This window comes from Ipomoea triloba, chromosome 12, assembly GCF_003576645.1.
Source record: "Ipomoea triloba cultivar NCNSP0323 chromosome 12, ASM357664v1".
In the NCBI taxonomy this organism is placed as follows: Eukaryota; Viridiplantae; Streptophyta; class Magnoliopsida; order Solanales; family Convolvulaceae; genus Ipomoea; species Ipomoea triloba.
Window position 1 is genome coordinate 10,942,236 of NC_044927.1, and position 25,880 is coordinate 10,968,115.

At 35.7% G+C, this 25,880-nt stretch overlaps 1 protein-coding gene and 2 non-coding genes across 4 annotated transcripts; 1 reads left to right on the plus strand and 2 right to left on the minus strand.

Annotated features, from left to right (window-relative positions):
• Window positions 1–12,719: 12,719 nt before the first annotated feature.
• LOC115998455 (ethanolamine-phosphate cytidylyltransferase) lies at window positions 12,720–19,264 on the minus strand. 2 transcript variants are annotated; one of them, XM_031238038.1, is made up of 10 exons: window positions 18,925–19,264; window positions 17,648–17,883; window positions 17,307–17,488; window positions 17,009–17,080; window positions 16,442–16,509; window positions 14,838–14,958; window positions 14,301–14,366; window positions 14,076–14,198; window positions 13,152–13,233; window positions 12,720–12,941 (listed from the first exon to the last, which is right to left on the minus strand). In XM_031238038.1, exons 1-9 carry the CDS (start codon window positions 19,236–19,238, stop codon window positions 13,162–13,164), a joined length of 1,254 nt encoding a protein of 417 aa, XP_031093898.1. In that variant the 5' UTR covers window positions 19,239–19,264; the 3' UTR covers window positions 12,720–12,941; window positions 13,152–13,161. The 2 variants fall into 2 exon arrangements, with proteins under 2 accessions (XP_031093898.1, XP_031093897.1); XM_031238037.1 differs by having other exon boundaries at window positions 13,147–13,233.
• Window positions 19,265–22,720: 3,456 nt separating this feature from the next.
• TRNAY-GUA lies at window positions 22,721–22,809 on the plus strand. Its single transcript is given in 2 exon segments — window positions 22,721–22,757; window positions 22,774–22,809. It is a non-coding gene; the product is annotated as a tRNA-Tyr (tRNA).
• Window positions 22,810–22,871: 62 nt separating this feature from the next.
• Window positions 22,872–22,943, minus strand: TRNAD-GUC. Its single transcript has one exon. It is a non-coding gene; the product is annotated as a tRNA-Asp (tRNA).
• Window positions 22,944–25,880: the final 2,937 nt, after the last annotated feature.

Sequence of the window (25,880 nt, forward strand, 5' to 3'; positions counted from 1 at the left end):
GTTTTTTGATTTTCCTTTTCATTTTCCATTTCTTCAATTTTTTCATTTTAGTACATAGTTTGATTACAAAACAAAATACTCAAAACTTTATTAAATACAATCATCCCATATAACATTTGTATATTTATACAACAAAGATAATAATAATAATAATAATAATAATAATAATAATAATAATAGTAATTAAAGGAATAATAATAATAATAATAATAATAATAATAAGCAATAAAAGTGACGCAAATGGTTTTAGTACATCATAATAATAATAATAATAATAATAATAATAATAATAATAATAATAATTAAAGGGAAAATGGTGAACGTAATAATAATAATAATAAGCAATAAAAGTGACCCAAATGGTTTTAGTACATAATAATAAAATTAATAATATTAATATTAATAATAGTAATTAAAGGGAAAAATGGTGAAAATAATAATAATAATAATAATAATAATAATAATAAGCAATAAAAGTGACGCAAATGGTTTTAGTACATAATAATAAATAATAATTATAGTAATTAAAGCACCAAACTGTAAGCATAATAATAAGGCTTGGCAGGGTGAAGGAAAGAGGAGGCAGGCAAAGGCCGCAAAGCGAAAGAAAGAGTAGGCTGGCACACACGGAGACGATTCGAACCTGGGACCAAAGAGGCGAAGATACTGTTCACGCATATTATCTCCATTTTTTCATTTGGAGAGTGTGAAATTTCTTCTCTCCAAATTTGTATTAAAATTGGAAGAATGGAGTGGAGAATGAAATTGGAAAAATGAATTTAGTAAACAACTTCTCCATTTTTCCTTTTTCCACTTCTTCATTTCTCAATTTTTTTGAAAATTTTTCCATTTTTCCAAGTTAGTAAACAACCCCTAAATATTCCTTCCCCTCAAAATCCCCATTTCTAAAGATTACAACCTTATCATAGTTTCCTGTAAATGTAGTTGGTAAAAGCCCATTTGTATTTGCTAGCTCAGCTCTTTCTTTAGTGACATTGATATGCCTTGTGTCCATGTCTACCACAGACAAAGCAAGTCCTTTCTCTTCTGGATTTTGTGATCCCCTGTGTTGAATGGCTTATTATGAGTACATTTCTCAAACTTTTTTGTTTTCCCATCAAACATGTTTCTGTTTGCAGCAAGTTCCATAACATTAGTAGTAAAAGAACATGAATTTTGCTCATCTCTATGTCTATTTGTGTCCTCTATCTTAATTTGGTTGATCAAATCTAGGAGGGACAAATCTTTCTCCATACGTTTCCATCGGTTGCGAAAATCACTCCAAGATGGTGGGAGTTTCTCCACCAATACATTAGACTGTAGTATCTCACACATTTCTCTTCCTTCATTCTAAGACATCAGCTACCAAATTCTCGTAGGCCCTATTTGATAAATAATTAGCCTATTAGCCAATTTTGACTTATTTGACCACTATTAGTTGTAAGTTAATAAGCTATTTGGAATTCCAAAATACTAAAATTCAAAAAGCTACTCCAAGCAGTTTTTTTAATTAGCTTTTTGAGAAAAGAAATTATACCAAACAGCTATCAACTAATAGCTAATTTATCAAATAACTTACTACAATCAGCTAATGTTATCAACAATCATACCTTCTAGCCCAAACAGCCATTCCAATCAGCTAACAACCATTTACCAAACCTGATCGATAATAGGCTTGTCGTCAACCATCTGAAAACGCAACCAATACCCCACCACGAACTTCTTTTTCCATGTATCACCACCATAACGCTTCTGGAGAGTGTCCCAAATCTCTTTAGCAGATTTATAATTAACAAATATCAAGAGTAGCCAGCCAAGACTACCATGTTAGTTAGGCAGATTACTTGAATCAGTTAGAGAATCAGTTAGAAGCTGTTAGTTACTAATCTAGCTGTTAGCTTTCATTTCTCAGCACTGTATATAAACCATTCTTGTTCCCTTTTCAGTTCAATATACAATTTCAGATTCCTTTTTTCTCTGTTAATCTCCCATCCAAATCTTCACATGGTATCAGAGCTATTGTTGCTCAATAATGGCATGGACATTACCGTCAGTCAACACAACTCGGCAACAGGCAACTTCTAGTTCATTGCTTCACCCAATTGCCATAGAAAACCCGATTTCGAACCCTATCCCAGCTTCGGCAGCTCCAATGAGCACTATGAACGCTGGAAATCCACTCCACTTTGATCCAAACGACAACACTAGCCCATATCATCTCCACGCGAACGAAAATCCGGCACTGAAGTTGGTATCCTCTGCTCTAGATGGAAACAATTACCACGAGTGGGCAAGAGCGATGAAGGTGGCTCTCTCCTCGAAGAACAAGTTCAGTTTTGTCAATGGGGCGATTAAGATGCCGAGCATAGATGATCCGAAATACTTTTACTGGGAGCTTTGTAACAATATGGTAGTAGCCTGGATAACCCGTGTGCTATCGCCGACGATTGCAAGGAGCGTCCTATGGATCGATACTGCGGAAGGTGTATGGTTAGATCTCAAGAAAAGATTCAGCAAACAAGATGTCTTCAGAATAGCAGAAATTCAATCAGAAATCTATCGGACAAAGCAAGGTAATAGCAATATAAATGAGTATTTTAGCAAATTGAAATTGCTTTGGGATGAATTGCTCATCTTGAGACCTGCACCTGCTTATATTTGCACTCAGAAATGTAAATGCAGTGAAAATTTTTTAAGCAAAGCTATGACTAATGTCGAGAATGACATGCTTTGTGCCTTTCTTATTGGCCTTGATGACAAATATAATGGAGCAAGAAATCAGATCATGTTGATAAGGCCCCTGCCAGATGTAGGAAAAGCCTACTCTATGATTTCTCAGCAAGAGAGGCAATCCTCTATGGTGTTTAACAGTCCTATGAATCAGTTTGGACACTCAATTGATGATCTGTCAGGTAGTGCAATGTTCACTAAAGGAGACAGGCATTATTCCAATAACAAACCAAAGGTGGTGTGCAGTTATTGTGGTTTCACAGAGCACACGATTGAGAAATGCTACAAGAAGCATGGCTATCCCCCGGGGTGGAAACCTAGAGGAAAGAACATTGGATCAGCGAATCAAATACATGGGAATGCACAAGAAAATTGTGTTTCTGTCAACCAAGATGGGTACAAGAAATACTTGGAGTTCCTTGAATATGTGCAGAAGGAAAGGAATACTCCATTGGAGATAAGATGCACTGGATCAGCACCACAGGCAAACATCATAACAGCCCCTCAGACAAATGCCATTTTAGCAAACTTTGTGCCAAATGCAGAATCAGAAGGTAAACTCACTCTCAATTCTATTAATGAATGCAAGAATGTGTGGATTCTTGACAGTGGTGCTACACACCATATAGTATGTGATATGAATCTCCTCACTGATCCTAAACAATTCTATGGAAAGTATGTGGCCTTACCAAATGGAAATAAAGCTGCAATCACACACATTGGTTCTGTGTATTTGTCAAACACACTTATATTGCAGGGTGCTCTATGTGTTCCAGTGTTCCTTTATAACCTAATCTCTATAGGTGAGCTGGTTAGGTCATCAAGCTATCATGTGCTGATGCACTCTAACAAGTGTATAATATAGGATCCACACCTTGGGAGGATGATTGGTACAGCTGAACTAAAGGATGGTTTATATCAACTTGCTGCTACAAAACAATCCTATTTGCATTGTATGTCTGTAGTGAATTCTGTTGCAAGTATTATCTGGCATATTAGACTAGGGCATGCCCCTCATGCCAAGATAAAACTTCTACAGTCTTTGGATGTAAATGTAACTGCTGGGAAGAATGTTGTTTGTGATTGTTGCCATTTGGCCAAACAGAAAAGATTGCCTTTCCATAATAGTAAATCGTTTACTACTGATTGTTTTCATCTTGTTCACATGGATATTTGGGGGCCTTACCATGTTAAAACCTTTTCTGGACATCAGTATTTTCTCACCATTGTAGATGACTTTAGCAGAGTTACATGGGTTTATCTTATGAAGGGCAAAAATGAAGTAAGGCAACTAGTTCAAGGATTTTGTGCCATGGTTCACACTCAATTTGGGAAGAAGGTCAAATGTATTAGGTCAGACAATGGGAAGGAATTCTTAATGCCAGACTACTACTTACAAACAGGGATAGTACACCAGACCTCTTGTGTGTACACACCTCAACAAAACAGTGTAGTGGAGAGAAAACATGGCCACATTCTATCCACAACAAGAGCTTTGAAGATTCAGGCAGGATTACCTGATTTCTTTTGGGGTGAGTGTATTTTGCATGCTGTTTACATAATTAACAGGTTACCTTCAGCAGCCTTGGACAATAAGGTACCCTATCAGATATTATTTAGCAAACTACCTCATGTTAGGAACATCATGTAATAGGTTTTGATGATACCAACTGATAAGTAGAAATCCCCAAGTCTCGATACATAGGCAAAACGCTGTAAGTTCGACAAGTAAACCAAGAGCGAAAATACAACCGGGTAACTTTGAGCTCAACTCGGAAAATATTTAAGCTTAAGGTAAACCTGTTTGAACATCTTAGAAGTCTCGTGTTGTAATCATATAGACAGATCAGAAGAAAGCATGGGACAACACTGGAGGAATAAGGGTCTGCGAGACATCAACTAAGTCTCGAGACATAAGCAGAGTTCGAGAGGTAGGACCTCTCGATACAGTTATCCAGTTCGAGACATAAACAGAGTTCGAGAGCTAGACCTCTCGATATTTGAGTTCGAGACATCAAGCAATCAAGATATCAACCTTGGTCTCGATACACTAACAATTCTCCAACAAAGCTGATTGACGGTCAGGAAACATACTTAGAGTTTGGAGAAGAAGTATATCATGGAGATAGAATAATAAAGAGGTGCCGAACGTGAAGATTTCAAAATGGGCGGAAATGGATGACGCGTCAGATTTCCACCACAAACGGTCAAAAGGTGCACCAATGCTGAAGTGGTCTGATTCCCTACAAACAAGGAATAATGGGAATATAAAAAGAGTAACTTTTACCAAAAGACGAAAGTGGAGCATGGACTCAAGAAAGTGAACTATAGAATATTCACTACAAGACAAGAGGTTCAAGTTACAAGATCACAACTCCATGAAATATGCTGAAAATATGCAAGACCCATGATCAGCATGGGAGACAAATTTCAAACGGAATAATTTTCCCTCCAACGGAATTATTCCTCAACTCTCATATAAAAAGGACGTGAAGATACAAAGCGAAATAGGGGTAATAGAGTTGGAAAATTCGAAAGAGGTGTCTGATTCAAACGTTCAAGTGCAAGTGCTAAATTTGGAATATCATCCTGATATTCAAAATAGCGAGAAAACACATCTTAGTGTTTGAGAGAGTTACAAAGCTTAAACTGCTATACATCTAGAAGGTGACCGAAGCTGCTCTACACCGAAGTTGATTCAACGATAGCTTGTGGTCAGATTGGAGTCTGTTACATTCAACTGTGACAACAAAAAACACCTTGCTTTGGATTAAGCAAGAGAGGTGGAGTAACCTGGCAGCTGTCCGAGTGAAAGAAACCTGAGGCTTGACGCGGGCTTGGTGATCAAAGCTCAAGTGCTCGATAGGTGGAGTAACAAGAAGCGGGGCGAAAAACCTGAGGCTTGAGGCGGGCTTCGTGATCAAAGCTCAAGCGCTCGATATTGTACTAAAAAGGGAAGTTTTAGTGCAATCCTTCCAGGGAATTTCTGGAAGAAGAGTGGACGTAGGCGGGTTGGCCGAACCACTTAAAAATCTCTCTTGCATTTACTTACTGCATTTATCTCTCGCTAACCTCTCGATTGCACTACATATAAACACACCTCTCGAACTAACTCAAACTCGTGCTAACTAAAAGGGGATAACATTTCCGCTTGTCTTCACCTCGTGAGGTATCGAACCTAAACATCCTAAGTTCAATACACACGAGAGGTCGAAAAGATTTGCAAAATCTTATACAAGTCTATTCACCCCCCCTCTAGACTTGTACCCCATCCCCTTGGGACCAACACCTCACTATGAACATTTTAAGGTCTTTGGGTGTCTCACATATGCCTCACTTCATGGTGGTCATAGAACAAAGTTCTCACCTAGAGCAAGGAGGTGCATGTTCATTGGGTACACTAGTGGGGTAAAAGGGTATAAACTCTATGACCTCCAAACCAAAGAAGTGTTTGTCTCAAGGGATGTAGTTTTTTATGAAGATTCCTTTCCTTTTCAAGATAATAAAATGGCTGAAAAGGGGCAAAATCAGCCAATCTTGCCCTCTGAGCATGCTACTAGCACTGACTGTGAACCTACAATCACCCAACCAAGCCAAGAGCAAGCTAGTGCACCTGACACTATCTCTGAGGTACACCCACAGCTTCCACCTCCAGACCTAAGAAGGTCAACCAGACAGAGGACTGTTCCCTCTTACCTAGCAGATTATGATTGCCAAAATGGCAGAGTTTCTCCTTACCTAGCAGATTATGATTGCCAAAATGGCAGAGTTTCTCCCCATAGTTTGGCCACAGTCCTATCTCATAGCAGGTTATCCCCAGTATACCAAGCCTATATTATGAATATCTCTTGCATCAAAGAGCCCAAAACATATAATGAGGCTATACAACAAGACTGCTGGAAGCAAGCCATGGCTAATGAAATTGAGGCATTACAGGCAAATCAAACTTGGGAACTCACTGTTCTACCCCCCACCAAACAGGCTATTGGCTGCAAATGGGTGTACAAGGTCAAATATAAATCTGATGGGAGCATTGAAAGGTAAAAAGCCAGATTGGTAGCAAAAGGATACACACAAACAGCTGGACTAAACTACCTTGATACCTTTAGTCCAGTAGCTAAAATCACAACCATCAGAGTTCTCTTGGCTGTTGCAGCTGCTAGAGGATGGAACTTACATCAATTGGATGTAAATAATGCCTTCCTTCATGGAGACTTACATGAAGAAGTGTATATGACATTACCACCAGGGTTTAATGCTCCAAGATCTGATATGGTTTGTAGGTTAACTAAATCCCTCTATGGCTTAAAGCAAGCAAGCAGACAGTGGAATGCTAAGCTTACTGCAGAACTCCTCCAACTCAATTTTAAGCAAACCATTGCAGATCCCTCCTTATTTACCAGAGGTAAAGGTGATAATTTCATTGCCTTATTGGTGTAATGTAGATGATGTGGTCTTGGCCAGCCCAGACAAGGTACAGATCCAAGAAATCAAGGAGCATCTGCACAAGGCCTTCCAGATCAAGGATTTAGGTCCACTCAAGTTCTTTTTAGGCCTGGAAATTGCTAGAAGTCAGAGAGGCATTTCTATTAATCAAAGGAAATATGCTCTGGAGTTGTTGGACAACACTGGTTTTATGCACAGTAAACCAGTCAAATCCCCCATGATCCCTTCAACTAAACTAAGCAAAGAGAGTGGTACTAGTCTGGCAGATAGTACTCAGTACAGAAGGTTAGTGGGAAAGCTACTCTATCTCACCATCACCAGACCAGATATCAGTTTTGCCACGCAATAACTATCCCAGTTTTTGGATTGCCCCACAGATATTCATCTACAAGCCGCTCATAGGGTCCTTAGATACATCAAAGGGGCTCCTGCTCAAGGATTGTTCTTTCCAGCAGATAATCATCTTCATCTGAAGGGCTTTGCTGACTCAGATTGGGCTGCTTGCCCAGACACTAGACGTTCAGTCTCTAGTTTTTGCATGTTTCTTGGGACAGCCCTGATCTCTTGGAAGTCCAAGAAACAATTAACTGTATCCAGGTCATCCTTAGAGGCAGAGTATAGAGCCATTGCTGCAGCCTCTTGTGAAATACAATGGCTATGCTATTTGCTTAAAGCTTTAGAAGTCAGCCTCCATTCACCTACTACCTTGTTTACTGACAGCAAATCAGCCATGGCCATCGCTGAGAATCCCGTATTTCATGAGAGAACTAAACATATTGAAATAGACTGCCACCTCATAAGGGAAAAATTGCAAAGTGGAATCCTCAAGTTGCTACATGTTCCTACTGCAAACCAGTTGGCTGATGTTCTTACCAAGCCACACGCTCCTACTACTTTTAGTAATTTCATGTCCAAGCTTGGTCTCCATAACATGTACGATCCAGCTTGCGGGGGGGTATCAAGAGTAGCCAGCCAAGACTACCATGTTAGTTAGGCAGATTACTTGAATCAGTTAGAGAATCGGTTAGAAGCTGTTAGTTACTAATCTAGTTGTTAACTTTCATTTCTCAGCACTGTATATAAACCATTCTTGTTCCCTTTTCAGTTCAATATACAATTTCAGATTCCTTTTCTCTCTTGTTAATCTCCCATCCAAATCTTCACAACAAACAAATCAAATAAACAATTTGACATATTCAGCAGTAGATGACATCTAGCAATTTTGTTATCTTTTTCAAATATTTTCCTGGCCTCTTCGTCAATTTTCTTAGGTCTAGCAATGGGGTTTCTAATAACAGGAGTAGTAAGAGAATCAATTTCAATAGCAGGCAAATCATCATTTAACACATAATCAACTTCTAAAACCTTTAAGTAATACTAATATTTTAGTTGACCATCCCTTATAATTGTTTCTATCTAAAAGTTGTAATTTAGACATATCAGGGATGACTTGGTTTTCAACAACCATAATTCAGCACTAAAACTAAATAAAAATAAATGTAGCTAGTAAGAAATATAAAACAGTAAACTTATTGTTGCATGTGTCGTGAAATCCATTGCTTGTTAATTAAATTTTCTAAAAACAATATAAATATAAATATATTTTTACTACAGGCTCTAAGCTAAGAATACGAGTTGAGAGGTGTAACGGAATCAAGAATTAAGAAAAATTGATTGGGTGGCATTCAATGATTTTCATCTCCTATTTATAGAGTTTCCAAACCAACAAATTCCAAAAAAGAAGGGCTTAAAAACGTATTAATAAGCAAAAACAAATGTCATTCTCTCTCATTCGTTTAACAAACCACGAAAAGATTAGAGGAAGATTCTAACCACTTTTACCATTTTACCAGCATGAGAAAATTGCAGTAAATTATATCATGGATCCAGGTTTATAAAAAAAATAAATTTAGAAAAAACGATCAAATGGACCCCTAAACTTTATTAGAAAAGTCAATTAAGTTCTTGAACTTTAAAAATGTGCAATTAAATTCATCAACATATTATTTTTGTGCATTATCGAAACTCAAAAATCGGTTAGTGACCTATAATAGCAAGTCACCATGGCCGGATTTTAGGGTGTACAAGATGTGCAACAACACATGGCCTCAATTTTTAGAAGATCCAATATTAATTTTTGACCTTGCAACTTAAGAAAATAGCTAAGTCTTTTTGTAATGTTAGCTTTAATTTTGTTAAACGATGTGCGAATATGGCAGCTCATCTGCTTGCTAGGGATGTCATATCTAAGTCAGGTTGTGTGGAATGGAATTTTTGTCCATTTCCTGCTAAGAAGAAGAAGAAGACGATGTGCGAATATGGCAGCTCATCTGCTTGCTAGGGATGTCATATCTAAGTCAGGTCGTGTGGAATGGAATTTTTGTCCATTTCCTGCTAAGAAGAAGAAGAAGAAGATGATGATGTGCGAATATGGCAGCTCATGTGCTTGCTAGGGATGTCATATCTAAGTTAGGTTGTGTGGAATGGAATTTTTGTCCATTTCCTGCTAAGAAGAAGAAGAAGATAGTAGTAGTAGTGGAGTTTGAAGAAGATAAAAGTATAAAATAAATGATGAGGGTATTGAAGAATGACAAAAAATGAAAAAGAGAGTGTTGTAGAGGAGAAAATGGAATATAAAAAGTAAAGAAAAAAGATATGAGGAATTGGAGGGGAAAGGAGAAGAAGATGTCTAGATCATTACAAAATATTTGATTAGAATATGCTAGTCTTGAGCTTAAAAGAGTTCCTCAATGGCTGAAATTTGAGAGCATATCTTGAGGAAAAAGTGGATGGAGAGAAGGAAGTCCTCTTCCTCCAATCTTTGTTAGATTGTTCTTTATTGTTTGTGTTCCATTTATTTCTTTGCAGTTTTTATCTTCTGCATTTACATAGCTTACCTTACAATTCATTTCTAATTTTCTGATAGGGATCCAGTGTCCACACAACTATGAGGGAGTCCCTTACTTTATACTCTCATGTGCTTTACTTTCTTCATTTTTGCCATAGCTTGTAGTACTTTCCCGTGCACACTTCTAAAGTGTGGAAAGGGGAAGTAATGTTTTGCCCATCCCTCCCTTATTACCACTTGGTCCCCTGTTGCTTATTTTCTTTGAACATCGGAACGATGTTCATTTCTAAAATGTGGAAAGGGGTACACTTACGTGTGAGGTAGTACATTGATATCACTAATCGAAGAAGGAGTCAATACAAAAAAAATAGGGTGGGTTAAGGGAAGTTGCAACTAGTAAGTAATGACCTTATATAAAGGCTCATGGATCAGACAGAGAACACCAGACTCACTTCAAACTGAGAATAACTTTTTCTAATGTATAATATATCTTTCTACCTTTCACTCCATTGTCATGGTTGCTTGTGTCCATATAGTATACATTATACTTATTGGATATCAGCACCCTTGGTTTTTACCATTATGGTTTCGACATTATATCTTTGTGTCATGGATACTTATTTATTCATTCCCTACAAACACTTATTGTTCATCATATTTTCTTTGGAGAAATCAATTTTCTCCATCAATGGTGCTCTTGTTGAGAGTTGATTAAACACTCAAGTTTAATTTGCTCTTAATCTCATATCCCACTACAACAAAATAATTTAATCTTAAAAATCTCATTTCAATTTATTACCAGGAGCGCAATTTTCAATCATTCTTGGGCTACTTCATATCGTATCTCTATCTCGTGGAGCGCATCTCAAGAACGCAAGTCTTCAATCCTTATTCTAGTTTTATTATTTTTACTAGGAGTCATCAACTAATTTAGAATAGGCAAACTAACTAGTTCTGACCATACCCACTTAGTGGGGTGCATCTCACGAAGATGTTTTTCACTTAATTGGTGTCTTAAAATTTGCAGGATGTTGAAATGCAAGGTGGTCGGCTAACACGCTAGGTGTGTATGATAAAGTGCTCAATGGTCGGCCTTTAGTCTCAATGTTGAATATTGTGCCTATGGTTGTATTCTTTTTACCTTAGCTAAGTTTTTTCTCACTAAGTTTTTCTTAGTCTAAGGTTTTTAATGAGACAGTCGACGTAATCTATGCCTCCTTTGCTTAGCTCTTACTTAAGGGGCTCACCGAGGACCGCTTAGTTTAACGGTTGTGTCTAAAAGGACCACCACCTGAACGGTCACACCTGTTCAATGATGCGTTGGATAAGGAGTAACTGGCCGAAAGAAGACTTGTGTTTTAGAAGCGGTGAGTTGGTTGGAGAATATTTTTGAGATACTTTCCTGAGACATCGACTTCGCAAAATCTCAAGAAAGTATGAGACTGGATGATGGGTGGTTTACTAGGCTTGGGCCACATGGACCGGTCGAAGTAAGTAATTGGATGAAGGAAGCCTAAGAATGAATGAGAAATAATGCACAGAATTCATGTTCATAATAAATGAATTCTGTGTATTATATTAAGTGTTTATGTCCTCAACTATATAATTTTGTGCATTATGAACCTGAATTCTGTACTTTATGAAGTTAAATTCTGTATATTGGACTAGGGTCCACAATGTAATTTTTATGTGTCCTCAGCTATATATAGAATCTTGTGCATTATGAACTTGAATTCTATATTTTATTAAGTTAAATTCTGTATATTGGATTAGGGTCCACTATGACCCTAGTAAGTATATCCACCAATATTGAAGTATCCTTCCAGCATACAGACTACAGAGAAGGGGCCTTTTTTTAGAAAAAATAAAAATAAAATAAAAAGTTTTTTTTTGAGTACTATTGACTTTGTTACAATGTAGTATTTATTTAGACTCGAACCCATCCCCTCCCATGTGAGGGTGCAACCGAATGCTGCTAGACCACAAAGTCTTTGATCTAAAAAGTTAAAGACGTTAACAAGTAACAATGCTTTATTGGCCATTTTTTTCGTACAAAATTTTTGACGTTTTTCATAATGTAAATCAGTATCAATGTCTTTTGATTATTTAGGCCATCCATACCAATGGTTTTTATGGGGTTATTGTCAGATGGAAGCCTATATGGCATGAGAGCTGAGAGGAGAGAGAATGGGTGGTGAGCATCTGCAGATATGGGGAGAATAACACGATAAATTCTGACATTTCATTTTAAAAGTCATTTTAAAATAAAAATCATATTTGTTTTTTTTTCATCCCCTCCAATTTTCTCTTTTCTAATCACACTTACAAAAACTCCTCAAAAACCGCAAAATATCTCCACTAATAAGAATGCTCTTACATTGCAAATGTTTTTTTCTTTATTCGTAATGTAATAATTATTTTTAATATGTTTATCACCTAATAGTTTACCATATTTTATTCATTTAACATTTATTTAACCGCAATAATGTGACTAGTACTATTATTAATGACTTCGTCAACTCATAAGTTTTTACAAGCTATATTATTTGATACAAAAATTTGGTGAAATAAAATTTTCCTTTATTTAGTGGCTAAGCATGGCAACCTAATGTTCTAAATTCTAATGCACGTGATATAATTTTAAAACAGTACACAACATGCAATGGATTTAAATTTAAAAAAAAAAAAAAAAAAAAAAAAAAAAAAGTAGCTTCATATTAAATTAGGGTATTAGCAAGAAGAGCTATGTTAATGAGAGTTTTTAGTAAACAAGGGGTGGTTAAGGAGGTAAATTTCAAGAAACAGCCTATAAAATACAAAAGGTAAATGCTTCAATAGCATCAACGGCTCTGATCTGAAACTACAGGTCTTCTGTCTAAATTTCTAGCCAATTCTGATAATCCCTCCTATTTAGCATCTGCAATCACAGTTTATCGTCAAAATCATATCAGGGAAATTCTACTATACCAAATAGTAAGAAAGTCACCATCCTTTTATTTATTTATTTATAGTAGTCGCTAAGCTTACCATTTGGCATAGTAGAATTTTCTGTAAATAGCATTATAATGGTAACAAAAGATGATGAAAAATCCAATCATTACAGACAGAACTCATGAAGATACCTTACACTCAATAATCTAATCGCCAGAGATGTATGACTTTCCCTCATAGTACCGCTTCTCACTCTCTACCTTCTTCTCGTTTCGTTTCTGAAAATATATAAATAGAAAGATTGAATTTAACGGAGGTGCACAATTCTGTGTTTGCACAAATAAATGTCATAAATTTAACGGAGGTGCACAATTCTGTGTTTGCACAAATAAATGTCATAAAACCAGATCATAAAAAATTGGGAAAAAGGTCAAATAGGCCACCGAACTTTAATCAAAAAGTCCATTAAGCCCTTAAACTTTCAAAAGTTGCAATTAGACCCATAAATATGTTATTTTGGAGCATTGAAGTCCAAAAACCATTTGGTGACCTTGCAGGTCACTAGGGTTCCAGCGACCCTCCAACCATTTTCCGGCGAAATTTCAAGGTCAAACACCGGCGATCGTCAAATGATCTCCAGTCGCGTTTGGAGAAGGTGACCAAGTTGGTCACACCTTCTCCGACGACTGAAGAAGGCGACCAATTGGTTACCCTCTCCAAACGTGATCGGCGACCGTCAAACAATCGCCCGTGTTTGACCTCGAAATTTCGCCAGATATTGGTTGGAGGGTCGCCGGAACCCTATGACCTGCAATTACAAGTCACCAAACAGTTTTTGGGCTTCAATGCTCCAATAGCACGCTTATGGGTTTAATTGTAACTTTTGAAAGTTTAAGGGTCTAATTGACTTTTCGAGTAAAGTTCAGAGGCCTATTTGACCCTTTTCCCTAGCATCAAAATATTGTTGTGCAAGCCTAGATCTCCTACAATTATGCTTTCAGTGGTCAATAACAGTCCATGATATGTAAAATGGCCAACAGAAATATGTTATAGTAGTAGTAGTATTGGGAATTTTTATGACCCCTTTTTCAAATATACTTCAAGGGAGGAAGTGAAATACCAGGTAAGCATCATGGTTTGATACTATCCTCCGTATTATTGTGCTAGTTGTTATGTCTAAAGGACTCTCCAATACTTTTAAAATGCCCATGCTTATTGGAACAGCATAGGGGTTTTCCGCTTCCTGCAAATCAACAATATCATCAGCAAATATGATTAAACTCAAACAGTATGTAATTGTTACATATTCAACAAAAATCTTAAGCCAGTAGTAGTCTCATGGTACCTTCTGATAATCACTATACTCAGCTACAGTCCCATGGACGACTAGAGAGATATCAAAAGTTGTTATCTGCAACACAGTCCAATCAGAAAAATGATACTACGAAAGATGTATAGTGCATCAGATACAGAAATCAACTCAATAGTGAAATATAATGCTTCCCGCCTGTAACCTTACAATGCACTTTGTCTCTTTCTTTATGATTCTCATTGATGAAGCTTTATTAGTAATTAAAAGACAGTACTTTCTGAAAGATTTTCTTATCAATGCTATTCATTTTCAGCTATCTTCCTCAATCAACAATCTAGACAACATCAAATTTCAAGAAACACAATCTTGAATAAAGTCTCATGCATATATAATGTTCCTATCACTTCCGACCACTTTTCTTTCTTCTCTGCCTCTCTCCATTTTTTGGGGGGCATTAGTTAGCAAGATGAACACCAATATCACAAACACCCCAGATGCAAGTATTCAACGATAAGATGGATCACAACAGTTTTTAGGTATTTCATAATATATCAGTACATCAGAGGTTACCATATCTTTTGTAACCTCCCATGGAGCACCTATTATCACTTCATCAACATAACGACAAGCCAAAACACTTAAGCTCCTCTCATGAAGATTCATAATTGGACGGTGTGCACCTCTAGTGGCACTGCAAGAGACACCAATGAAGAAAAACATTTGAGTTATTCAACCAACAAAAGGTAAAATCATCACAATTTGTTCATTTGTTGCTCATCACATAATACAGATATTAGGTACAAGCCTATAAAATGCATTAGTAGTGTAGAAACCAAAACATAATTGCTTCCACAGAAAACACACACAGACACACACCAAAAAAAAAAAAAAGAATTAAATTCTTTTGGGAAAAGGGTCAAATAGGCCCCTGGACATTACTCAAAAAGTCAATTAGGCCCTTAAACTTTTGAAAGTTGCAATTAAACCCTTAAATATATTATTTTAAAGCAATTAGGCACAAAAAACTTGTTGGTGACCTGTAATTACAAGTCACTAAGATTCCGACGATATTCCGGCAAAAAACACCGGCGAAATGGGCGCCGGTGTCAATTGGTTGCCTTCTCCGGCGAAGGAGAAGCAACCAGTTTGGTCTATGAGGTTGCCCTGAAACGTTGGTGGGAGGAAATCTACGCGTGTAGCAGGCAACGTTGTCGCCATTGATGCACGCGTGAAGAAGCTACTAACTTTGATCGACGGCGTGGAAGCTTCAAGGGAACCGAAAACCAGACCCCACGACAAGTCCATATGGTTTAGTACTGTGAAAGAAGGGTATGAAAGGCGTGTGGGTTTGAGCTCCGCCATTGTTGAGCAGCTGAGATGGCTGCAAGAAAGGCAGGGGTGGTTTGGCAATGACAAGGGTGATGTGAGGGTGGAGGGGATGGGGGAGATCAAGAGTGAGAGTGGGTGGAGAAGATTTGGTTGCTATGTGTTGGTGGAAAGTTTTGTGATGAGGAGAATGGATGGGAGTTTGTTGATTAACTTCAATTGCAGAAACACCCAAAAGATCATATGTATGTGAATAGAATCTGCAGGCTTTGCTGACATTGATGTGGCTCTGTTCGATCTGTACTGTGTAGTTTTCATTCCAATCTTCATCTTGTCTGATATATACTCCGCAGTAGCATAGCTTGAACTCTAGTGAGACTGTTCTACTATGTATTCTTCCACCACAGATCTGGTCGCCTTCTCCGGCGAAGGAGAGGCGACCAGTTTGGTCGCCTTCCGTAGAAGGCAACCAATTGACACCGGCGAGATTCCGACGATATTTTGGCAAAAAACACCGGCGAAACGGTCGCTGGTGTCACCAATCGGTTTTTGGGCCTAATTGCTCTAAAATAATGTTTAAGGGCTTAATTGCAACTTTCAAAAGTTTAAGGGCCTAATTGACTTTTTGATTAATGTTCGGGGGCCTATTTGACCCTTTTCCCAATTCTTTTTTTAGTGAAACAATTAAAAAAAAAAAAAAAAACACTGCTGTTGAATTGATGCACAATTTCTTTAGTATAAATGACATTAAGAAAAGAAACATCTATCTATGTTTTAGGTATTCTGCTGAAGGAAAGTGATTAAAATGGATTATCAAAGATAGTGTACAAAGAAGGGAGCCTTTTTACCTGACAGTTTGATCTGTATGAATTCCCACAAGTAGAAAATCTCCGAGGCTCCGGGCAAGCCTCAGTATCTGCAAGAGATATTTACCCAATGAATCCAAGTGATAATACATTACCTCTAGGACAACTAAAATACTGAAGTGCTGTCCAAAACCTTTTAAGGTTATTAGCTTAGACATTTAAGAAATAATGAGCCCGAAATGTTGGGGAAATTGACAGAAATAGACAAAATAACTTTCGCAAATGTTTTTTCCCTGAAATGCATTTAGGAAATGTGAGCCCTGAAAGGCATTTAGGAAATGTATTTTCATCTGTTTTCAAACGTTAGTAATAAATGAACATTAGGCTGAAATGCATTTTCTAAACGCGTTTCCAGAAAAAGTTAAACTAAAACGCATTTGTGAAAGCTGTTTTGCCTATTTATTTCCAACTTTCCAATTTTACCTATTTTCAGTCTTACTATTTCAGTTAATAACCCTGAATTATCAACTGCAGTATTGCCTTGAACATGACAGATCAGCAAAAGTAATCAACTCACTGTTTATGCATACCATATGTATTCTCACCTACCTCCACATGTCCAGCATGAAAAAGATCAAATGCACCATCAATATAAACTATGCGAGCATCAGGTCCAGGTCCCTGCAAAGAAAGGTCCAAAGATCTGTGTCATGAAAAGGTAATTCTCAACACTATTTATTAGAAAGATTGGATCCAGAGAAACTGGTTAAATGCTATTATTTAAAACTAAAGAGGGAATGGGCAGAGATTATAAGGAATTTCCCTGACAGAACCGAAAAGATTCAAGAACCAATGCCTAAATCATTGATTAAGTGATCCTCGTCAATTGAAACAGTGGTTTACACACCTTCCCATTTGAAAATTGCACAATTCTACGAGAAGTAGGAAGAAAATGAGAAACACGAGTTCCACTCCAAGCAGTGCCATCTTCAGATTTTTGGCTGTGACCATGGCTAAATTGTCGTTGCAAGGATGCATGACTATGAGTGTCTCCAGTGGACCTCTCTCTCACACACAGAAGCATTCGACCTATTTAGTTGCATTACTGAAGTTCGTTAGTTTTGGAAAAGGAAAAAAAAAAATCCTTCAGATTATCACATCAGCAGACAAAAATTGGTAACTTTTATTTGTCCTTTCTTTCTTTGGAAGGAGAGGGGAAGAAGAAAAACTGAGGGAAAAAAACTATACCGACGATATCAGTGCTCGAGACTCCTTCAGTGCGCTTGATCTGTTTGTAGCGGCCGGCCTTCTTAGCAAGGGCATAAGCATCAGTTCCATCAGGAAGAACACAGGGATCGTCCCCATGAATAATATAGTCTATATTGTATTCATCAAAAAGTTTTTTCATAAAATCTTCAGTGATAGCATATGGAGCATCAGGGATAACTTCATCCACCCACTTTACAGCACTAACCATAATCATCCTGCAAAGTATACAAGCGCAAAACTACATTTGACATTTGCTGAGACAATCCTACAAAATCATTTATGAAGCATCTCTTTCGAGTTTCAACAAGTGAGATCAAGAGAAGAATACTGTTACAAGGAAATATGATTATATGAATCCAATATAAAAGTCACCTTCCTGCAAAATATTTACACACAGTACATGGCAAGTTCCCAGATTTTATGTATTGATCCCTTCAGGCCTCTCAATGACAGTGGCAACAGAAAGAGTCAAAAGAAAAATTGCATGAAACCCAGCTGTGCCAAAAATGGGAGAGGTCACAATTGTTAACAGTCAGTGTAGTAGTCCAACGGTTAATAGTTATGTGCAGGTCCAATTGTGAGCACTCAGCAGAACTGTAATTAACTAATTGGTACAAAAACATCTATCTATATCAGTATATCTGTATATGCCCAAGTTTCATCATAAGTATATGGAGTCCAGGGAAATTTGTGTTGGAAGAATAGATATGGAGCTTGTAAGCACTCACTATATTACGAGAATTTGTTAGAGTTTGAAGGTACTGCACATTCCAAACCATTGCAAAAAAAAAAAAAAAAAAGACTAGCCAGCATTTTATATACTCAACTGGAACTCAATTTGCATTATTTGAATGTAATCAATGCATAAATAAATCAAATAACGGCATAGAATAAATATCATGCATCAAACAATGACATCCAATTTAAATGGAAATGTTGCCTATCACTCAAGGAAGCTAAGCTCGCAATTAAGTTCAAGCAACGAAATTTTGGAACTGGGGCTTTAATGATTTCAGGCGTATGAAAGAATCTAAGTTTCCACCGAATTATCAAAAGATCCCAAAAATAAAAATAAAGGAGACATGGCCAAATTTCAGCTAAAGAAAACAAATCAAAATATTAGGGAGTAATTCTATGAAATCAAGAGAAAACTAATACGACAATTAGATCAATAATGCCTTCACCAGCGAGGGAAGAAAGGAAATGGATAATAAAATCAAAAGAAAAAAAAACGAAATGTAAGTTAGGAAAAAAACCTCTCGCTAAGAGGAGTGACGGGAGGACCTTTATTGACGGTGATTTCCTCATCGCTAACTACGCCAACAACCAATTGGTCGCCGAGGGCCCGAGCTTGGCGAAGGGCATTACAGTGGCCGTAATGCATCATGTCGAAGCAGCCATCCATGTACACCCTAATCGGCCTCTTCTTCTTCTTGCTCCATGCGCCCTCCGGGCAAGCCAGCCGGAACCCGAGCAACGATAACCCTAAAGCTACCCCTCCGATCAGCCATGTCGCTACAACACGCGAACTAAGCGTTGCATTCTCCGACTGACTCGCCTCGGAACCCATCGTTGCCTGTCCGAGCTTCTGTTGGGATTCTCCTCCCAATAATAATAATAATAATATTCCAAAATAAAAATTACTTTTTGGTATTAATATTATTATCAAAATAATTCATTTTTTGTACTATTTTATTGGCTGAACGTATTTATAGTGAAAATTTCATTTTTAGCTTTAGAAATAGCTAGGGAAATTAAAGAGTGTAATTGTCTTCTATTTAGGGATGTTTTAGCTAGAGAGGGCAACACGCTGATGTAGAGTATTTATCCATGCATTCAAATGTTTTTGAATCTAAATACATTTAAATTTATTTTTTTTGAAAGGCATTTAAATTTATTTAAATCTAAATGAATAGTATATATACTCCTTCCAAAACACTTTTACTATATTCAAACTATATATATATGCACACATTATTGGATACGAAATTTTTATTGTTATTTGAAATTGTGCGCAATGTTATTTTGTTATGCCGAACTTGTCCATTAGGATTTGAGAGAGTTGTACATGTACAAAATATGACATAACTCATTGTTATTCCTAGGTTTAGTAGTTAGTTATATGTCTATTATGAATTTTATCTCATGATACGGATGTATTTCCTTTAATTATATTAGATAAAAAGAATTTGACAAGATGGGTAAGATTAATTATAAACTCATGCATGACTCTTTATGAATTCTACAAGAAGATTATCAAGTTTAATACAATGTCTCGATTTATCTTTAATTAGGACTTGATTCAATGAATTCTACTTAATGTCGTTAATGGATTATAAGGAATGTTCTACAAGTCCAATTGGCAAATATTATCTACTTGATGGATACTTGTTCAAAGAAATAGATTATGTGTGTCAAATTGTTCTTTAAGAGAAATGTTCATTTAAGAAGCTCATAGTGGTAGATTAATGGTTTACTTCGGTGTGACTAAAACTTATGGGATTCTACATGAACACTTCTTTTGGCTCAAGTTGAGAAGGGATGTGGAAAAGTTTGTTACCAAGCGTGTTACTTGCAAACAAGCTAAATCACGATCTCTCCCACAAGGATTACACACCATTACTTATTCCTAAGAAACCATGGACTGATTTATCTATAGATTTTATAGTAGGTTTACCTAGAAGCAGAAGGGATCATGACTCAATCTATGTTGTTGTTGATCAATTTAGTAAAATAGCTCATTTTATTTGTTCTCATAAAACTAGCGATGCCTCTCATAGTGCAGATTTATTCTTAGAAGAGGTAGTGCGTTTACATGGGATTTCACATACTGTTGTGTTTGATCGAGATTATAAGTTTCTAAGCCATTTTAGGCGATCACTTTGGGGAAAGCTTGGTACAAAACTTTTGTACTCCATTGTTTGTCATCCATAGACAAATGGGCAAACTAAAGTTGTGAATAAAACTCTAACGCAACTTCTAAGGGTAGTCATTGAAAAAACCTCAAGTCACGGGAAGAAAGTTTACCATATGTGGAGTTTGGTTATTGCCGACCTATACATTCCACTAAAAATATGTCACAATTTGAGGTTGCTTAAGGTTTTAACCCACTAACTACCTTAGATTGATTCCTTTTACATGTGAATGATAAGGAATGCGTAGTTGCTGCTAAGAGAGCTCAAGGGATTCGTGAGTTTCATTCCAACGTTCAAGCTCAAATTGAAACGAACAATGAGCAATACGCTCAAACAGCCAACAAAGGGCGCAAGGCTATAATTTTTAAATCAGGAGATTGGGTTTGGATACACTACAACAAAAATAGGTTTTCAAACAAATTAAACGCAATTCCAAGTTGAAGCCTTGAGGAGACGGACCTTTCCATGTGCTTCAAAGAATCAATGAAAATCCATACAAATTAGATCTTTGAAGTGAGCATAGTGTTTATTCTACCTTTAATGTTTCTTATTTATCTTCTTTTGAATTTTCATATTCGGGGATGAATCTTTTTCAAGAAGGGAAGGATGATGAGACAAAAGACAACAGGCAAATGATTCCTTGAAATTCTCGAGTGGCCTAGTAACAAGATCCAAGTCAAACACTAGTATAAAATTGCTCATCCGCGACCCTTGTACAAGGGTCACGTATGTATCCTAGGGTTGTGAAAAGCCTTGAGCTATCCGTGACTCTTTTTCCAAAAAATGGTCACAGATTATATTTTATTTTATTTTTTTAAAGAAAGGGTATCCGCGACCCTTTTTAAGCTAAAAGGGTTGCGGATAACCTTTTTTAAAAATAGTTTTTTTTTCAAATTCCAACCCAACAAAAACAAAATTGCTTGCACGGAATAGAATAGTGATTAAGCATAATATACTTCTGCTATAGTATATATAATTAGAGAAGTCACCCAACAACAAATACAAGTATACTTCTGTTGTAATATTTTTCAGGAAATCATCCAAAATATATGTTGTCGTAATTGCATTTTATACATATTCAATTTTTCTGCTAGTTACATACACTACAGCAAAACTCTCAACCATCAAGAAACTCCTTAAACATAAATTTTATACATATCTTGTTGAGAATCAAAAGCAATAATCTTGTAAAAGGTTTTTTAAGGAACCAAATCTACTATGAATGAGAGGAGAGGAAATAACGGCGGTAGCTTCAGTAGCTGAGGGCGGTTGAGTGTTGTTGGTCCCGGTAGGGTTAGGTTACAAGTCTAGAGGTGGGGAGTGAATAGACTTATAAGATTTTTTATAAATGATTTGCAAATAGTTGAAGTAACCGAAAGATAACTTTAACTACTCGAGAGTATGCACAACGAAAATATAACTTAACCCTTTAAACGTTTTACACGTAATTTGTTCTTGTAAAATTAATCAGGTTTGATCGTTGAAGATAAGCAATGCGAGTAGTAAACAAAGGAGGGAGGGAGAGAGAGAGAGAGAGAGAGAGATTTTATAGTAGTTCAACTAACGCAACCTACTCCACTCTTCTCCTTGAAACTCCTAAGGAGGATTGCACTATCCCTTAGTATGTACAACAAGGACGTCCAAGCCTTGAACACCAAGCTGGCCTTGAACTTCACCATGTTTTTCGACTATCTCTTTCTACTTCCAGCGAGTAGAGATTACAAAGTTTGAAGAAAAAGTTTCTTCTTTCTCCAACTGAGATCTTGGCTTTGAGAATCTTGATCTTCACTAATCCGCATCACAAGTCTCTTGTTATCTGGATATTGAACTTTGAGCTTTTTCTTTCTCACTAGTCACTAGATGTGAATGATAAATAGTTTGCGAATAGAGTTGCCATTTACTTCATAGGGAAGTTGTATTCATAGCTGATTGTAAGGAAGGGAGGTTTATCCCTCTAGCCTATCTTATTGATGTACTTTGTTCTGATTTGAATTAATGCATTTCCTTGTTGAGAAAGAATATGAAACAGAGCAAAAATGTATTCTATATGTGCAAGTGCCGAATTGACTCAATCACGTGCCTCATTAAAACTTGATATGGCTATAAATAAAAACCAGTTCGAGCTTCAAATATGTATCCGACCTTAGCTCAGTTGGTAGAGCGGAGGACTGTAGTCGGTACTGTAATAGCAACCTTAGGTCGCTGGTTCAAATCCGGCAGGTCAGATCTTTCTTCTTTCTGTATATTTTCGTTCATCCTAAACTTCCAAACAAAATAAGACAAAAGATCGCCGTTGCCGGGGATCGAACCCGGGTCACCCGCGTGACAGGCGGGAATACTCACCACTATACTACAACGACATTTGCTTTTGGTCTTAAAACCCAAATACTTAACTTATAAAACATATTAGTTTACAATCACATTCGGCATCATTAAGACATTAACCTGACCACACAAATGATACTGGGTGGCGTGGTGATATGGCGACACGAAACATAATACACCTGTCATATCTACTATCTATCTACTATATACTATCTCCTATACTAATAAGAGCCAAAGAGAGTTAGGCCTAAAATGGGTAGAAAAAATGGCGGTCAAATTATTTAATCAAATGGATGGTTCAGATGAATTATTTAATCAAATAGATGGTTAAGATAATTCAGATTAATATTATGAGCAAATACCAATTTTAGTCCCACGACTATTAGTAAAATGACAATTTTAGTCCACATGTTTAATTCTTACCAATTTTGGTCCCACGACTATTGTTTTAGTACCAATTTTCGTCCACGACTATTATTTTAGTACCAAAATTCATCGCGCCGGTCACTCATCCGTTTAAAACGTGCAAAAATCTAAAATTATTAATGGTATTTTCGTTATTTTCAACTTAATATCCCAATTTGAGGATAAATAAATGTATATAAGTCCTAAGATTAATCAAAATTCACAGTTTTCCTCTTCATTTTACCGCGAATTTTGATCAATCTTATGACTTATATCCATTTATTTATGCTCAAATTGGGATATTAAATTGAAAATGACGAAAATACCATTAACAATTTTAGATTTTTGCACGTTTTAAACGGATGAGTGACCGGCGCGATGAATTTTGGTACTAAAATAATAGTCGTGGATGAAAATTGGTACTAAAACAATAGTCGTGGGACCAAAATTGGTAGGAATTAAACATGTGGACCAAAATTGTCATTTTGCTAATAGTCGTGGGACTAAAATTGGTATTTGCTCTTAATATTATTAATAGAGATTACCTAATTTAACCTTACTTTTATGATTATCCGTTAAATTTTCCGTTAAATATTCTCTTCTCCGTTAATATTCCGTTAACTTTTAACTTACCTATTAATTTCTATAAGAAAGGTCTTAGGTCCGAACCTCATCTCAATCAAATTTGACATAATTAAGTTTATCACTCTATTTTACTCTTATTAAATTAAATAAATTAGTAGCTACAACAAAAAATGATACATAAGTATTTCTTTAATTTAGAATTATGTGTCTACAATACCTTTATTTGAAAAAATTATTCATTATCAAAAAATTAAATTAAATAAGAGAAATAATTTCATTAGTTATATTGTCTTTGTTTTCTCTCATGCAAAGATTCTTTACATTCAAATTTATCAATTGAAATTCATTACATTGTCCATTATCTTATTTTTACAATATCTTGTAATTAAATATCAAAGTTATAGTACAAAATAATGTTATATGTTTATTTACCAAGTATTCTATTAATACTATGAAAAAAAATTTAAATAATTTGAAGCTAATTATATTAACTACTTGGGATTGGTTGACAAAGAAAGTACTCAAATAACCAACAAATTGAAGTGGAATCACTCTATTTTACTCTTATTGAATTAAATAAATTAGTAGTTATACCAAAAAATGATACATATGTATTTCTTTAATACCATAAAAAAATAAAAAAGAATAGTTTGAAACCAATCATATTAACTACTTGGGAGATTTGTTGACAATGAAAGTACTCAAATAACCCATTACCCAGCAAATTGAAGCGAGAAACTACCTTTTAATATATTTGGAATACATAATATTTAAAATTTTTAAATTTTTATTAAATTATTTAATCTTTTTTCTTAAACTAGGGATTTCTTTATCCACAATAATTCATTCAACAATAATGGTTGAACAAAATGAACCAAATGAACCCCAAGCAGAACACCTAAAGGAAAGTCCATAGCTCCTATACCATAATCTCATTGCATGACGTTGTCATTTATGCTACCAACAATAACCGAATTGCAAATAACACACGACCAACAAAAAGGAAAAGAACAAATAGTAAAGATGAAGACAATGACAATGTTACTCAAAAGAGAATTAAGAACACTTAGAAAAATTCAAATTAAAAGTAGTATTTATTTAGACTATCATTTTTAGACCAAATATTTAGACTATCGATTTTACAAGGTTGCAAACATTTATTTTAGTAATAATTATAATGAATTTTATATATTATCTTGAATTCATATACTTTGAGTTAGATATTTAAATAAAAAAAATTTGACATTCAATTACCCATGTATAAACTTCTCCTATATAATCTTGCATTGATATACTTTCAAATATTTATTTAAATATAAACATTGGACATTAACTCATTCGTGCAATGCGCGTATAAAACTAGTATACTAATAAGAGTCAAAGGAAATTAGGCTTATAATGGGTAGAAAAATGACGGTCAAATTATTAAATCAAATGGATGGTTCAAATTGTTTAGATTTATATATTTTCCTCGATATTTCCTAATTTATCCTTAATTATATGATTATTGTTAAATATTCTCTTATCCGTTAATATTCCGTTAACTTTTAACTTACCCATTAATTTCTATAAGAATCCTCGATATTTCTTAATTTATCCTTAATTATATGATTATTGTTAAATATTCTCTTATCCGTTAATATTCCGTTAACTTTTAACTTACCCATTAATTTCTATAAGAAAGATCTTAGGTTCAAATCTCATTCCAATCAAAGTTGGCATATTGGTGAACATATACTACGAATATGTTAGAGTATATTATTCAAAAGTAAGTACCACAATTTATTACTCTTATTAAATTAAATAAATTAGTTAGGCCTATAATGGGTAGAAAAATGACGGTCAAATTATTAAATCAAATAGATGGTTCATATTGTTTAAATTTATATTGTTCCTTAATATTTTCTAATTTATTGTTAATTATATGATTATCCGTTAAATTTTCCGTTAAATATTTTCTCCTCCGTTAAATTCCATTAACT

Coding starts and splice junctions, on each gene's coding strand:
- LOC115998455 (XM_031238038.1), bottom strand. CDS start 19,238: ATGGGTTCCGAGGCGAGTCAGTCGGAGAATGCAACGCTTAGTTCGCGT. Junction 14,959..16,441: donor CATACAGATCAAACTGTCAG/GTAAAAAGGCTC, acceptor TGTCTCTTGCAG/TGCCACTAGAGGTGCACACC. Junction 14,199..14,300: donor AGTATAGTGATTATCAGAAG/GTACCATGAGAC, acceptor GTTGATTTGCAG/GAAGCGGAAAACCCCTATGC.